The sequence below is a fragment of the Temnothorax curvispinosus genome, unplaced genomic scaffold, assembly GCF_003070985.1.
Source record: "Temnothorax curvispinosus isolate PA1 unplaced genomic scaffold, ASM307098v1 QBEX01004550.1, whole genome shotgun sequence".
Taxonomy (NCBI): domain Eukaryota; kingdom Metazoa; phylum Arthropoda; class Insecta; order Hymenoptera; family Formicidae; genus Temnothorax; species Temnothorax curvispinosus.
In genome coordinates this window covers 43,751-59,878 of record NW_020214330.1, presented here as the reverse complement: position 1 = coordinate 59,878, position 16,128 = coordinate 43,751, and the positions used below count along the sequence as shown (strand labels likewise).

The 16,128-nt window shown below is 36.4% G+C and overlaps 1 protein-coding gene across 1 annotated transcript in view; it reads right to left on the bottom strand.

Moving 5' to 3' along the window:
- The window catches only part of LOC112453632 (adenylate cyclase type 6), an 87,252-nt gene that overhangs the window by 48,703 nt on the left and 22,421 nt on the right, over positions 1-16,128 (bottom strand). Inside the window, exons 3-4 of the mRNA XM_025014484.1 lie at positions 8,553-8,819; positions 6,429-6,587 (exon numbers count right to left, since the gene is read on the bottom strand). Coding sequence (XP_024870252.1) covers positions 6,429-6,587; positions 8,553-8,819 — 426 coding nt within the window. The remainder of the gene's footprint in view (positions 1-6,428; positions 6,588-8,552; positions 8,820-16,128) is intronic.

Below are 16,128 nucleotides of genomic sequence, written 5' to 3'. Positions count from 1 at the left end.
TACGTTTGGAAGGTGCATTATATAAGTATTCCCTTCAGGCACTGCTTCGGCAGTCACTCGTTTGCTAAAAAAAAAGTTGAAGAAACGATTTTATATGTGGTAGTAAAATTTAATTTGTACCTACGCATCGTCATATCGATTTTTATATTTACTGTTTAAATTGTTAGATTCATCGTCGTGTATACATTGTGATTGGAATATTATGATTTTAATGCTTCTTTCTTATGCATTGCAACAAATAAATTAAGTCGATTTAATGACTACGGTATAACTTGTATTAGAATTTAGAATAGAATTCTATGTGAAAAATACACGGAGAAAAAGGATTTGCTACTATAGCAAATCTATTCGTTAAATAGATAAATGGACTAACATTTTTGGCAGCGAGAGCTATTAATTTTGCAATAATAGCAAAACCTTTTGTTACAATAGCAAAAAGTTTTGCTGAACTTTCGCTACTTAGTAACAATTGCAAAAAGATTTTGCTACTATAGCTAAATTATAGTTTTCGTAGCAAAAAATGTTTGTTGGCCCTATAATAGCAAATCCTTTTTCCCCGTGTATACGTAATAGACACATACATATGTATTAAAATATATATCAAGATTTATGATATATAAAATTATGTATGGAATTTTATCCTAAATTTTTGCGAATTGTAAGTCTTTTAAAGCAATTTTATTTTAATACAAACTAATGCAACAAAATTTATTTATTGTAATTTGTTTGTTCACGTCAAGCGTGGCACGTGTTTGTCGTGGCACGCTCGTATTTACGGCGCAGCAGGTTGTAATCCGTGCAATAAAATATCGCTAACGTTAGGCGAATTTTTCAGATTGCAAGAGCGCAAAAGTAAGGTTTAATTAAATCGAATTCGACAGAGGCGCGAATCACGTGGAAAAAATCGATCCTGATAGATAACAGCCGCTAATCGATAGATAGCCGGTTGCAACGCGATTTTTCTCTCGCTGCTCTCTCTCTGTAGGATTGGCGAGAGAAGAGATCTTATCGTATCCCGGATGGAATTGCTGTCATCGGGTGCAATCGGAAAGCCTGGTGACCATTGGCTATCAGTAGTCATAGCGATCGACAAAGGCGCGTTATCGTTGCATTGAATCGTTAATATTTTAATCTTTCACTATGCTATGAAGCGCATGCGAACAATGCAACGTTACAAATATAGCAGGAATCGCAACCGCCGCTTTCCGATATGGGTGTAACATATACGGTTTTCAAGCGACGACGTTCGCAAACTGGCTCTTTTGTTACATGTTATTGTATATTGCGAAAGTCTTTGTTATAATACATAATACAATATTATATGATACAATATTAGTTTAAATTATAACAGATATAAAAACGTTGATCATCCTCAACGTTTTCCGGTATCTCTGTTTGGTCTCGACGATGTTCTCGATATTTCTCATATGTGAGCGTAATGCGTAATCCATTGTTCCGTTATAAAAGGACAGAGCCTGCCCCGCGGAAATTTGTGACGTAAATTCCGAGCATAAATCGTGATGCACTTCGTTTAACTCCCGGTATACCCTTGTTTGCCCGCTTATACACGCAGGATATTCTCATGGGTCTGGTTTTACCATGGTTGAAAAATGACGGTTCTGTCGAGAGGGCCAGCGATGACGACGTAACGAAGGGTGTCGTAAAGTTTTGCGGGTTACGTCGAGTTGAAAAAGCAAACCAAATGCGACCAAAGGACACATGTAGAACAAACCTCTATCCTCTTTTCTCGTCGATCCTTTCACTCTCCATGAATCTCGTCATTCCATCGCTTCTCTCTCTCTCTTTTTCTCTCTCTCTCTCTCTCTCTCTCTCTCTCTCTCTCTCTCTTCCTCCCTTACTCCCTCTGGTCGTATCCGCCGACTGCTGAATAATCGACTTCCGTCTCGATGTAATCTTGCCGCGATTCAAGGAACTGCATTCGGTTTGCGGCTACGATTGTAAGCTGGGAACGATCGTGACAGAATGACAGATATTGGGCGGATTAAGTCTGTCGGACCCCGGGGGTATGTACCGTCGGAATAAATTTTATTTAAGTCGCCTCGCTCACTGCATTTGTCGGTGCTGTAATTTCAGAGTTTCTCCTTCGTTGTGAAGGTAGGTCCCGAAGGACGGAAAGGAAAATTAAATACCGTCTTTTACCTTGAATAATAATAAAAGAAGAGTTATAGCAAAGATAGATTGAAAAGAATTAATATTTTAGGCCGCCATAAATTAGCATTATACATTCCCGAATCAGTATATGTAACTGTCGAGAAATTAATAGAAATTCTGTTTAGATTTTCTGTAAATATCCTAAGACTTAAAAATTTTTTCTAAAATTTCTCGAAAATTGTCGATATCCGAACGAAATTACCGTTCTTCTCAAAGCGTCTGTAAACGTTGTCCCTCGATTTCTCTTGCACATAATTATAATATTTCCGACGAAATTCTTTAAATTGCCGATAATAATTAAATACAACGACGACGTCGTTTTATCTCTAACGTTGAAGAAAGAAATCAATTAACCACAATGCGACAAAATATGAATAATCACGCACGTGTGACCGTGATACCTCCAGGCGCGTTGAATAATTTCGTTGAGAATTTTCGTCATTTGCATACATTTGTGCTACATGGTTTTTCTCCAAGGAAATATTTTCCTCCTATCTGTAGGCTCGTATTACAGACATTTAGTATTCCAATGTTCGCAATTGCGAGCGCCTTTTTCATCATAATTATTGCTGCCATTTAAATACTCCGGTTTTTATTATAATGTAATTTAAATAAGCCTTTTATTTGAAATTTATCTCGTGCAGCTGGAAGTAGTTATAAGACTTCGCTATCTATTTGCCTTCTAGAAAATCAATTTGCGCGCAAACTTATGATTTTTTAAATCACATTTTTTATTTATAAGCTACAAAACTTGATACTCCAACATTTATTTATTGATTAAAACTCGAATCCAAATTAATCAGCGTTTGTAAACGAAAATTTTTTAATATTATTTAAAAAACTATTTGCTATTATATTCTCTCTCTGTATAATACACTTCTTAGATACACTTTATAATACACAAATACAATTCAAATGAACATGTGCGTATCGGCCGTTCTGTTAACGAAAATGTGTCACGATATCACCTATATTACCGCAGTCCTTTAACGCATCGATAAGGATATATATTTCGTCAGATATATGACAACACAACACGGCGACGTGGACGTTAGAATGACGGATTCCCTTCGGACTCGCTCGCTTGAATGGAAAAATGATGGCCATCATATCGGAGGCGTATCGCGATGTATCGCCGACGGGAATATTGCTGAAGTGAAACGCAATCAAATCGACGCGTGTCACGCGAAAAACGCCCACGAGGGCGACTACCCCCGTCGACTCGGGACCCTGCTTTCCGATCTACGTGACCAGACAATGCAAGTCGCTCCCGTGGGAATCGCACGAAGAACATCGTAATTCGCGCCGTTTTCCGGTTATCCTGTCACGTTCTCTGTGACAATCGCGAGCCAATTTTCAAATTCACGGGTCGTCGCCCTCGAATTCCCACGTGTAATACAAGGACTCTCGTAAACCCGTACCGATTTCCAAGCGAGAAACCGCTTTACAGGCTATTTTTTCCAATATCCGCATTAATTGCGCTACGTTCTCCCGAAATTGTTATATTTAACTTTATATTTAAATGCTTATAAATTTATAAGTATCTTTAATGATTATTATTATTAATTTTAAATGACATCTATTAATCTTATCTATTAATTATATATTAATTTTGTTAATTCTTGTTTACTATACTTGGCGCTATTAATCCATTTGATGGAATGCCATTAAAGAAACCATTAGAGGAGCAGCAATAGTTCTGTAGGAAGACAGATCGATTTTGTATATGTAGGAAAGAAGACACAACTGTCGATACGCCACCGTAATGTTTATTGATTGGAAGTAGATAAGTTTACTTTAGGATTTACTTGAGCTACTTCTCGTAATAGAACGGATGTAGGTAAACTATGACGGTTAATGGATAACAGTATACTGATCCATTAACAAGGCAAAACTTCAATGATCTAATTACGAAGAATCCCAATCGTCGACAGTGAGTTTATCTTATACGAAATTCGTAAGATCCGGATTCTAAGTTAATGTTATTAATGTTAGGTGAATTCTGTGTGTCACTGACTTCTCAACGGACAAAATGTAAAAATTTACGAAAGAAAATTACTCTTCGACAAAAATTAACAACTTGCTGTTTGTGAGGATAGGTTTATGTTTGGCGCAGAGCGACGCGAAACGACGAAGCAAAATGTACAATGCATCCGCTGCGTTTTCAGTGATGCATCAAACTTTTAAAAGTAGTCGTAGAAGAAACTCTTTAGTAGATAAATGGTTAAGCGTCGCTTTTCTTTGCTAGAAAACCAATCAGTAAGTTCTGAAGATATTTTTCAACATTACGTGCGATGCATTGTAAAAAACTTCTTTACTTTTTTAAATACTAGTTGTATAACAAAACGATTAAGTTAAATATGTCCTAATTTTCTTTCTGTACGGAGGAAGATTCAAAATTTTAGCTATTTTATCTAACGATTCTCAATAATTTATACGTTAAAATTTTAAACACAGAAGACTAATATAATGTATCGCTTTCAAAATTTTTTAATTAATAGCTTCATGAATACACGAGTTTATAATAAATTATATAACGTTAAAGAATATAACATTTGTTATATATAACGATTCTCAAGTTAATTTTTTTAAAAGTTGTAAAGTGGTCCAGTTTTGCAATTATAAATTACCGTAGGTATGACCGTATGTCAATCTAAAGTAAATACGACTTGGAATATTCCTCTCGACAGCAGTGTTCCAATATTCAATATTCTAAAACACCTCCGCGATATTTCCATATATCGAAGTTCTTGTTAGAGTGTTCGCTGCATTTGACGGGCGAGACATTTCGATATATTTCTGTTCGAGCCCTATACAACTGGCAAAGGGGTGGTTGGCTAGCGTGTTAACCACATCGTTCGTGCCACCAGACCGTCGAGTTTCGCAGCCTCGCGGGCACCACGAACGACTGTATCTTCGCCAGCCGCGTTCTATTTTCCATCGGACAAAACCGACGATTCAACCGCAAAACGCAGCGGTTGTGTCCGAGACACATATGCGGCCTACGAGGAGAGAGACAATTTGTCGGTTTCGCGACGGAATCGCGTTATTACAGCACACAAACGTGAGAGAATACATATGGCCCGCAATTTCGGGCTTGAAATTGTCGCAAACCTGTTCGCCTCGTGCCACTTTATGGCATGGTGCGGATTTCCGAAGGCCGAAACTTGTTGCGCAAAATTTTATTCTTCTGGTTAACGACTCTCTTTTTCTTTTTCCGTCTCTCTTTTTCTCTCTCTCTCTCTCCAGCTTGCCTGAGTTTGCCAAGTCTAACGCGTGTTACTCCTACGCAGCTCAACGCACGTCAATCGACGGTGCCGACGCGCTTCGCTTGCTCGTGCGTGCTTCCGCATGACGAACTTAAATTAATTTCCGATAACATCATTGATTTGCATGACAAGAATTTGACGAGGAATGTCACTACCGTCAGCTTAAGACGTCGCCTTGAGATTTTGTCGGCGTGTCCTTCATTGTCAGCGGCGGATTTTTCAAGAAATCACATCATTAGCAAGATTGAAAAGATTAGATAGATTGACAAGATATTTTTAAGACAAAAAGTGTATCTAACGCATAAAATTACGTTTGACGAAAATGATACTAGTTTCATATATTTTTATTCCAAATTGCGAGAGTACTTATTGTTATAAACCACAGAAATTATTGGAAAAGTAAAAGAGAAACCATGCATAAATGATTATTGAAAAGATAAATTCTATTATCATGATCAACAAACCACTAATTTCGATATTATTTTTAATGAAACTATACCTTTATATAAAAAATAAGGATATTTATTATAGCAGACAATATATCACTAAGATACTAGCAAAGTTCAACATTTTACACAATTCCAATTAGCTAATTTTACAGAAACGTGGATACTTATTATAATTCTTTAGTAAGAATTATGTTGGCGCAGTTTTAATTCGTAATTACTATGCGCTGTTTTCAGCGTTAGACATCGGACTTAACTTCAAACAAAGTTAAGTCCGTAAAAATATGCGTAGGCACACAGTAGATCTAGCCACGTGTGGTCAGACACGTGATTGCCAGACCAGCGAACGCCAGGAACGCCTAATCGTTTCTACTTTGATGCAAATCTACATCGGATTCAGCCAATATTTGTGCACTGGCTACGATCGATGTAATTACGTATCCGACACTCTTATTAAAGGCGTATAATATTCGAGTAATTACGGAAAAAAAGGGAAGAGAAAAGACGGACGCGCGCCGCAGAAAATGGTTGCCACTCCTACCTGCAGGTTCTTGAAATGATGAGATCGGCATAGCGAGCTCAGGAATCTGCTCAGAGCGCATTTCCGCGTGTGCTGCGTGATTCCTACGTTCGCTGCAGCTTCCGACATAGACTCCCTTCCAGTTGTCGGTGCCACGCCGACCTCCGATCCTCTGGCCACCTGCGAACAGAGTGACGATTATGCCTTAGAAATCAAACTTTGAAAAGACGGAGAGATAAATATTCGAACGTTATTTAGCGTCAAACGTTGATATGAATGTTAATCACGGGCTTTTAATTGCAAATATATCGAAAACGTATATTTGAGGTTAATAAAAGAACGATAATTCAAATTTCATAGCGCGCAACGTTGTGCCGTCCACGTTTTTTGGTTAATTTCGGGGAACCCGGTAGTATCACTGTGTCCCGATTCGTCGCGCAAACAGTACAACGCACGGTGCATAAATGTGATTTAACGAAAGGCACACATTGTAGCCGGCGGACGTGTTTGCTGGTGTTTGCCCGTAATACGATAATCGTTGCCTACCCCAGCGCAATTGTTTGTACATACGTCGGCCGCGAGCAGTTTCCGTAACGATAATCCCACCCATTCGGAGAGAGATCATGAAACACATGAAATACAGACGAAACGTATGTGCCACCGTGTTGTTGAAAAATTATTACGATTTATTTATTCGTCCTGTTTTCCATGATATCGCGATTTTTTTCTCATTAGATGAGAAAACTTTCTGTAATGTGTTTACGAGGATTGCACCATCAATTTTCGACGGTTCGTCGTGCAAAATGGCAATTTTACAATAACAAAAATTTCGTTCGCAAAGATGTAGCAACGCGATTGTAAAAATACGACCAAATAGTTAAACGAGATTCATATCGAGGGGGAGACGGACCTTATTGGCAAAGTGTAATACTGGAATATCGTGTAATTTCACGATGTCGCGCCGTCACCTTGAAAATTGAGCGGATGTATCAAAGGGAAAGGGATCTGACAAAGTGGTTTCGCCTTTCCGCACAGTTTCCTGTTTCTCCGTTTTGTTCAGCGATTCGCAGTCCTCCTGCTGGAGACTCGGTCGCGGTAATGGAGAAACGTGATGCGCGTGCATCGCACAAACGTATCACTCATACGATCACGTGCGCGCGGCTGTTAATAGAATGTACTCTTTCTCGTAGATACTCGAAATTTTACCCGGCCGTCTGGTAACGAAGTACAATAACATTCTCCGATGTCGAAAATTACGCTGCGCGCTGTTCACGGATAATGATAACTTGTCGGAGGACTTGCTAAAAATACAGGATCGTAACATATAATTCTACTTTCTTATAATTCAACTAGTCTTAATTAATTTAATTATAACTTAGTCATGAAAATCTATGCAAATTGCGAATACCATCTTTTTTTTTCAAATTTATTGAAATTATTGATGATTTCGTATGGGTCTTCAGAAAATGTATTGTCTTGAAATGGAAATCTGTCACTTTTTTCTATGTACGTAAACTTGCGTAATAACAAACTAGGTAATAAACATCGAGAAAGTATCAAAGTACACATAAAATATTTATATTAATTGTAACTAATTGTCTATAATATTGAACATTAATATCATCTATTAGCTATACATATATCTACATATAATATATGTAGAATTATGAATATTTATTTGACAATTGTTTAATTATTTGAAAAATTAATTAACGCTACGAGACATTTGTAGCTCAATAAATTACAAAGCTGTGCACAAAGTTATAAAATATATGTAACTCCACCTACACTCATTTATCTCTTCTTACAAAGTTCAAGCAGTTTAAAAAAAATGTACGCTGTAATTTTTATTATACTTCAATGTTATAATTTATAATTTTATTTAAATAAGCTATGCTAATCAACCAGCATTTAAATCGACATTCACTTTCTCAGATTATAACATATTAAATAACTGCCAATTTTTTTTTACTCTTGTAACATTTTAACTTTTAAAAACATTCTACATTTTTGGATTATTTTGTCTGTATTATTTTATGTGAAATCTAAAGAATAAGATTTATTTAGTGTCATAATCGCGAGCGCGGTGATATTTATTCCTATCTTTATCCGTGATAACACATTCGATAAAGAGCGAGAACTCACCGTGATGATAGAGGGACGCGGCGCGCCGGTGAAGTGTTCGATGACCTCCCAATTGGACTTCTTGATGGGCGGGGTGTGCGGCGTTTTCGGTGTATTAGGGGTGTGCGGTTGCGAGGACGGCGTGGAGGGTTTAGAACCCGACGTATTGAACAGCAACTCAACGCGGGGTTTACCACCGTCATGGCCACTGGTCACATGTTGCCTGAGGCTCGCCCATCTTCTGGTGGTCCTGGGAGCCCCGGTTATAGTTCTGTGCCCGATTTCGCCCTGATGGAATGAGAAAAGACACGATCACTCGATTGACAAAACACGGCGTTATCCACTCGACGTTAGTTAATTACAATAATCACAAAATTTCCTTAAAAACTATATTTGGGATTGCATTATATCTTATCTTCTTTTATTCAAAAAACTAACGAACGAAAAATTCTAAACTTATTTAAATATAAAACTGAACGAAAAGATAATAGAAAAATAATTATTTTGACGCTATGCAATTTAGATATCATTTTTCTACTTTACCGGGAAAGATATTATATAAATTTTCAAAAATATTTTTAATGTCAGATCAGAAAGAGTGTTGTGTCACAGAGACGCCATTATTTATGTTGCCTCAGGCATCGAAAGTATCTACTTGGTTCTGCTCAAAGCGAAGGTGAAACGGCCTGAGGAGCGTCAAAAGAAAGTCGACACCCGTTACGTAAATTTTCGCAACTCTGCGCGGAAATTGCAGTATGAAGAGAAACGTGAAGCTACGTTTTTGCACTACAATGCATAACGTCGTGCATGAACTACGTCAAAATTCTCTCAAAATCTTCCACCTTCGAGCGCGTCGCTCGTCTCATCTTCGTGTATTCGCGAGATTACGAAAATATCTTTAAAATGTATTTGAAACGCAATGAATATCAAAGTATGCGTAATCAAGTACCAAAAAATATTGCAACAATGACTTCTCTTGAAACACCCTGCACGGAAAAAAATGAAATTGCTTCAATTAAACATCAACGTCACGGACTGCCACAAGCGTATGTAATTAATTCAATTGGATATTATTAGGCCAAATATTTAAATTATAAAACAATTATCTGGTATTTTTTGTTCATTCATATTGCTGTTGATACAACATCATTTTTTTTCGTGTGCAAAAAAGAAATAAGTTTCAAATTACTGAGGAATTCACATTCATAAAAAAACAGACGCGATAGTACCGGATGTGTACTTTAAACCGGAAATGATGTTGTCGTAAAATGGCTTGGGAGTATAAAGCGTGGCGTGAGCTGTCAGAGATTTCAACGTAGTCATTGTCTATAATCCAACGTACGCGCGTTCACCTCATCGCGATCGTCGTCTGCCGTGAAAACGCGAGTCGTCGACGCGGAAAACGGCACTCGGCAGTATAAAGCGAGACTTGCTTTTTCAGGATCGATGACAACCCCGAAACGACGGGGATAGGAACTGAAACTGTGGCCCTGGTAAACAAGCCGCATCGCTCTCGTTTCGCGTGCTTCCCGTATCTTTCTCTCGCGAAACAGAACACTTCACCCCGTTTTCAATGCGGCGTTTTGCGCAACGATGCATACAATCTGTGCATGCGAACAAGGATAAGGGTATACGAGAGAATCCTTGCATGTCGTATGCAGCCACCGTCATGTGGCTTGCAGATATGCACGAGTCGTCTTATCACGGTGCACAAACGACTGAGAACTGACCCGCGTTAAATTATTCGCAGCACACTTAATTACGCCAGCACGATACGGGAGGTGATCACACTTGCTCAATTAACATTCTACATACCGAGCATTAAATTAGGATTTGATCGTTGCATTAAATTTTGAAAGCGTGTAAAAAAGTAATTTGAGTGTTAATTTTAATGAAACTTTATCATATATTGGATTCTTAAAGCTGTTTAGCAATCTTGACATTTAATGTAAATTTTATATATATTTGTAACTTTATCTTCGTTTACATTTAATATTTAATATAACCTACATATCTCATGACAACGCATACATTAATCTTGAGAATTTAGTAACATATTTTAACATTTAACTAAAAATTTGAAAGTCTAAAAAATGAAATATATGTACAATATATTGTGTGTAATAATAATAATAATAATCAATAATACGTAATGCTTCGATCAAGCACTTTCTTTTTTTCTTTTGTCGTAAATCAATGTCGCATTTTTATTAGTCAATTATTGCGTTGTAAATCGAATTCTCACGAAACTAGAACAATCCTGAAATATTGAAGCGAAAAAAAGAGAAAAAATGTAAAACAGAAAAGTGAAATGGAGACTCGGACTTTTTTTTTTTTGTAAAAAAAAACAACCTTGATGTGACACTAATATCCTTTGCGAATCCTTTCATGTTGAGGGATTCGTGAAAAAGTTTCATTGAAGACACCCAATGTACGCTTTCTTCAGGCCAGAGTTGGATTAAGGACCAATCGCGAGTAATGTTCCTTTTCTTACCTATTCATGTATTATATGGGTTTGAATGGTTCAGAAAGATTTCTTCGAAGCTTCCGATGTCTAGCGAGAAATCCGATTGAGTATCATGTGTATTTTGTCAAGCTAATCAAAAGCCGACTTTATAAATGAGATTGTTTATTCGATACTTTTAGAATAAAATTAAGTCAGATATGGATTGGAGTTTAATCATCTGTATGTTAAATTTCGAAGATACATATAAAATTAATTCAGGATATGAGCTTAAATTAATATATAATTAAAACTATTATTTTATATTAAAAAGATATAAAAAAGTATAATAAAGATTATAAGGATGTAGAACAAAAAGAAAAATATGAATTACATTACAGACATTCTTGATACGCAAGTCGTCTCGCTATTCTTTTAAAGCGCTGTTTCAAAGTATAGGTAACTAAATCCGTCTTTCTTTTGAAACTGACACGTGCGACTTTTCACCTAACACATACGTGTCATACGTCCTGTACGCCTTCGCAGACGTTTGTACCTTCTTTCGATTTCACGCTCCTTTTCGTGTATCATCTGTGTATCATCTCGGTGTTCACTAGGCAGTTTTCAGCTCGGCGAATCTTCCAACGGCGGAACTTTTATCGTGTCGGTACAGGCTCATGTATTTTTCGCGATAACGGTATTATCGATACATCGGTGTAATGCGCTTCTTATTCTTAACGCTGTTCTGGTATTGCGATACATGACATTTAGTTTGCTTCGCAAAGGTGAAAAATAATGATTTTGTATTTGAACGCAAAATAAATATCTAGTCAAATATCCATTAACGTCATAATTTTCTGACATCTTTAATTTTAGTGCATTTTGATCGATCGCTATTGCGAGGAAAATTTTCACGCAAGATTTTGTTTACTTCTTTTTATGTAATTAAAATAAGGGATAAACATTAATATATAATGTTATATAATATTATAATATTATATCATTATATTCTGACATTTACTTGGAATACAGAGATTAAACTGATCTTTCTTCCATCCGGTTTTTCTCCAAATTCTATAATGAATAAAATACACGATTGACGCCTCATAATCTTTCCCGCGATGTAAGCTCTTCGACATTTCGTACCGTCTGCTCTTTCATATCGTGTGTTACGAAAATCGTTCTATTATGACTGACAATGTTCCCAGAGAGTACGCAGAAAATCCGATATTGTTTCACTTTTGTGAGGCGAGTGAGTGTCGGAGCATACACTGACATGTATCACTTAAATGTCGCTGGTCTTCGCGTAAAGTATTATTCCACATTCTGTTAATGAATTTCATTAGCAGAAAGATATAAAATTCATACTCGGCTGACGTGCGTTTACTTTGCGTCGCTATATATTCGGTGAATCTTTCGCTTTAACGCGTAATGTAACTGTATGTGCATTTGATGATTAAATAAAACCTTCTAAATTTCTCGGTTTACCGTAAAGGTAAAACGTACGTAAAATTATACTGTTCAGTTTTAATGGAATTACCGAAATGAAATCTCAGTTATAGCTAACGAGAAAGGAGATGTAACATTTCTTGTGTTAATCCTTATAATTTATGGTTTCCATGAATGAACAATGAAGCGTGACGTGTTTAATGGAAGAATAAATGAAATGAAATAAAGTTTGCTTTCTTTTCTGAATTACTCACGTAATTCTCCTCATAATCGCATCGAGGGTACTTTTTTCTATCCGCACTTTGCACTCTGTTGATTAAGCGAAAATGCCAGCCGTAAGTTCACTTACACGAACAGCGACGATTGGTTATCCTAGATAGGTTATCCTTGTGCACGTTTATTTCATATTTTCATTAATGAACTTTAATCATGTTGAGTATATATCGAAGATATTAATTCCGTTCATTGAACAGAAAGATTGCTTTCGGCTGACCGAACGCGACATGTTGATATCGCAGTCAGCATATAGTATTGATTATGTAGCAAATTATTTATGTTATATGAAAACATAACTTACACAGCATTTAATATATACTGTGTAAAAATCGAATAAAAAATCAGCTTTGGTCGAAACATTTTACGGCCAAAATTAAAAAAAAACGAAAAAATTTCTCTGCAGTTGCAGTATTCCAGTTGAAAATTCACGTTTGTTTAATATTCAATTTAATATTCATATTCCTAAACGATATTTTTAAATTATATGATGTTTTTTTGCAAATCGAATAATCAATTTCTTGTTAGACCCATTTGTCTCGCAGAATCGGTTCTAATCGATTATTACGTGCGAGGCAGTTTGCTCGTGCCTGCCGTTACGTGGGAAATTGCCGATGGAAATTGTCAGCGAGCACCGCTCCTTAAATTATTCAACGACAACTTTTCCGCGGGTACTCGTTGGTGCTAATTAGTTAGGGAGGCTCGCACGCAAGGATCCAAGAAATGTGCGCGACGCGGGCCAGCGAGGACGACTCCGCGAACGTGCGCGCTATATTTTACCACATATTACCAGAGTCGTGTTTCTCAACATGTCTGATTCGAAATGTTTCTTTTTTTTCTATTCTAACCCTCTAACGACGTAAATACGTGCGCTCTTTCATTCCGGTCGCCAACACGAACCTAATTTGTAACGGTCGAGTATCGAGCTAACTATAAGAAATGTATGTACTTCGTATAGTAAATATCGCTCTAGAACAACACAAATTCGAGCATTTCTATAAAAATATTTTTATATCATAATTATTTTAATAATTCGAGAAGCGTATTTCGGCATCTGTAAAAAAATATTAAGTATATTATAGATACTATTGTAAGTAAAATTATTTGTTAAAAAAGTATTAAGGAGCTATAAGAATTTATAAAAATTAGAAATAAACTTTTTTAGTTCAATTAGAGAGTTTTAATATATGTATATAGACATACGTATGATAATTACGAAATATTTTTGTAACTGAAACTCTATACTCGAGTTTAAATAGGCGAGCAAATTATTTTCTTGAATTCCTTAATTTCAAGTTTTAACGGACGAGTGGCTTCGTTTGCATTGTTAGTATTGTTACCACGTTGCGTCCTGAATTCACCAGAAAAGTATCCCTTACAGCGGTACCGCCGGCGAATGCAGCACGCATATTCATATATGATTAGAAAATAAAAATAATAATTTTATACATATAGTTACAATCATATATAATTATACATAATTACAATTATTTAGGGAACACTAATTATATAATTATAATTGTACCGATTATATGTATATACAATTATAATTATCTACTGTGAGGCAAAAAACGTTTTTAGAAACAATGATACATAATCTTTATTAAGAAAAAATTCGAAACATATAGCTAGCGAAAAATATTCCTAGAAAATATTCCCTCGGAGTATTCTGAATTATAGGTGAATCGAGTACATTATTCGAACCAAAACGTTCGAGAAGAAAGCGATGGAAATAGATCGGCCTTGCGTTACCCACGTTACCCACGGGTGTAGTATACGTTTCTCACCGCTCCACCAATAAATGGCTCTTATGTGATTGGAGGATGTATGCAACGAATGGGAGGATGCATAAAACTGCAAAGAGCTCTTTTCTGAGAACTATGCGTTAGCTAGATATATTCAAAGAAAAACTATGTAGAAAAAAGTATATAAATTTATTTTATCTGCAGAGTATAATTTATTGTCAATTGTATTGGTAGTGATAACGGTGCATAAAGACGAGATAACACGAAATTTAACATTTGAAGGGGTTAAAGCCATAGTGGTGTAAGTCACTTTTTTTAACCTATCGAGTTAAGTTCATAGATGCAGTCTACACATGCAGATATGTTGAAAAAAGAAGAAAAAAAAAGTTGTCAAAAATATTGACTTACACCACTATGGCTTTAACCCCTCCATTTGCAGTTGTACTCTTAAGATAATCGAGCAGAACGCGTGTTGCAAAATGCGCTCGACTGCATGTTATTTTAATTGCACAAGCCCTAATTAAACGTCATGTTACTCGATTGTTATCTTATCCCAACGTTTCTTCTTTAATTTCCAGTTGATCATAAGCTACAAGCTATGGGATCGCTTTTCACACCTCCTTTGTTTCTACTCATGTAATTGTAATTTTTTAATTCTATTGATCGCATCGTTAATTCTTTACACTCTATTAAATTACTTTGTTTGTTAAATACTTCGTTTAAAATTTATTTTATATACGTACAAACTGCTTATGTATTAACTATTCATTATTATCGTACATTAATTCTTTGTACACTATTACATATGATGCCTAAAATTTGTTTTATGTACACGTACTCTCTTATATACCACATATTTCAAATCAATCACATTTATTATTTTCCGTTGTAACTTATTAACGTCCGTAATAACCGTAGTAACCGATTTTTCAAGCGTTCTCCATATTAGTAAATGAGATCGTGACGGTAAAGGAGATTGCGCGGCGCGAAATGCATTAAGGGGAGCTCTTGCCCGACCGTGTGTACACGTGCATACGTCTTGCGGTATTCCGCGTATGCGCTGCATCGTGGATGCATTGTGCGCGACAGTTTAGTTACATACGGCGGTGGATTACACACGCGCGCACATTCGGCACGAAATCCGCTTTATCCTGGACTGCATCCTCGAACTAGAAAGCTGGTTCGAGCGAGTATTAAGGCACCATGCGCATTCCTTGGCCATCCACACAATACTACCCGCGCGGACGCATTAAATCGCGAATGTAACGTGGAAACGCGCCTATAAAGAGCAGGGCGTTAAAATGATAATGCCGTCTCATTGTGAGAACGGCACACGATTATCGGGAAGGTAATTCGCGCGTTTGCAAGTGCCCCGTAAACGTCATTTAAACGTACCGTTTAACAGTCGTGGATTTAATCACGATCTTACTGAGTTCCATTTTTGGCGCATTATATTTTCATTTATAATGGCAGGTTTAATAGTTTCATTTATATACCGCTCTCCGCTTGAATCCTAGGCTCGTCGTAATTGTGTAGGTGGCTTTATCTTACAATTAGTCCATCTTATTAAACATATCGGATGACAATTGGGAAATTATTGAAATAGCTGTTATCTTGTAATGAGTAGAACAAAATGAATTAAACATTATTCTACAGAAAACATTGTTCTACATATTAATAACTACAA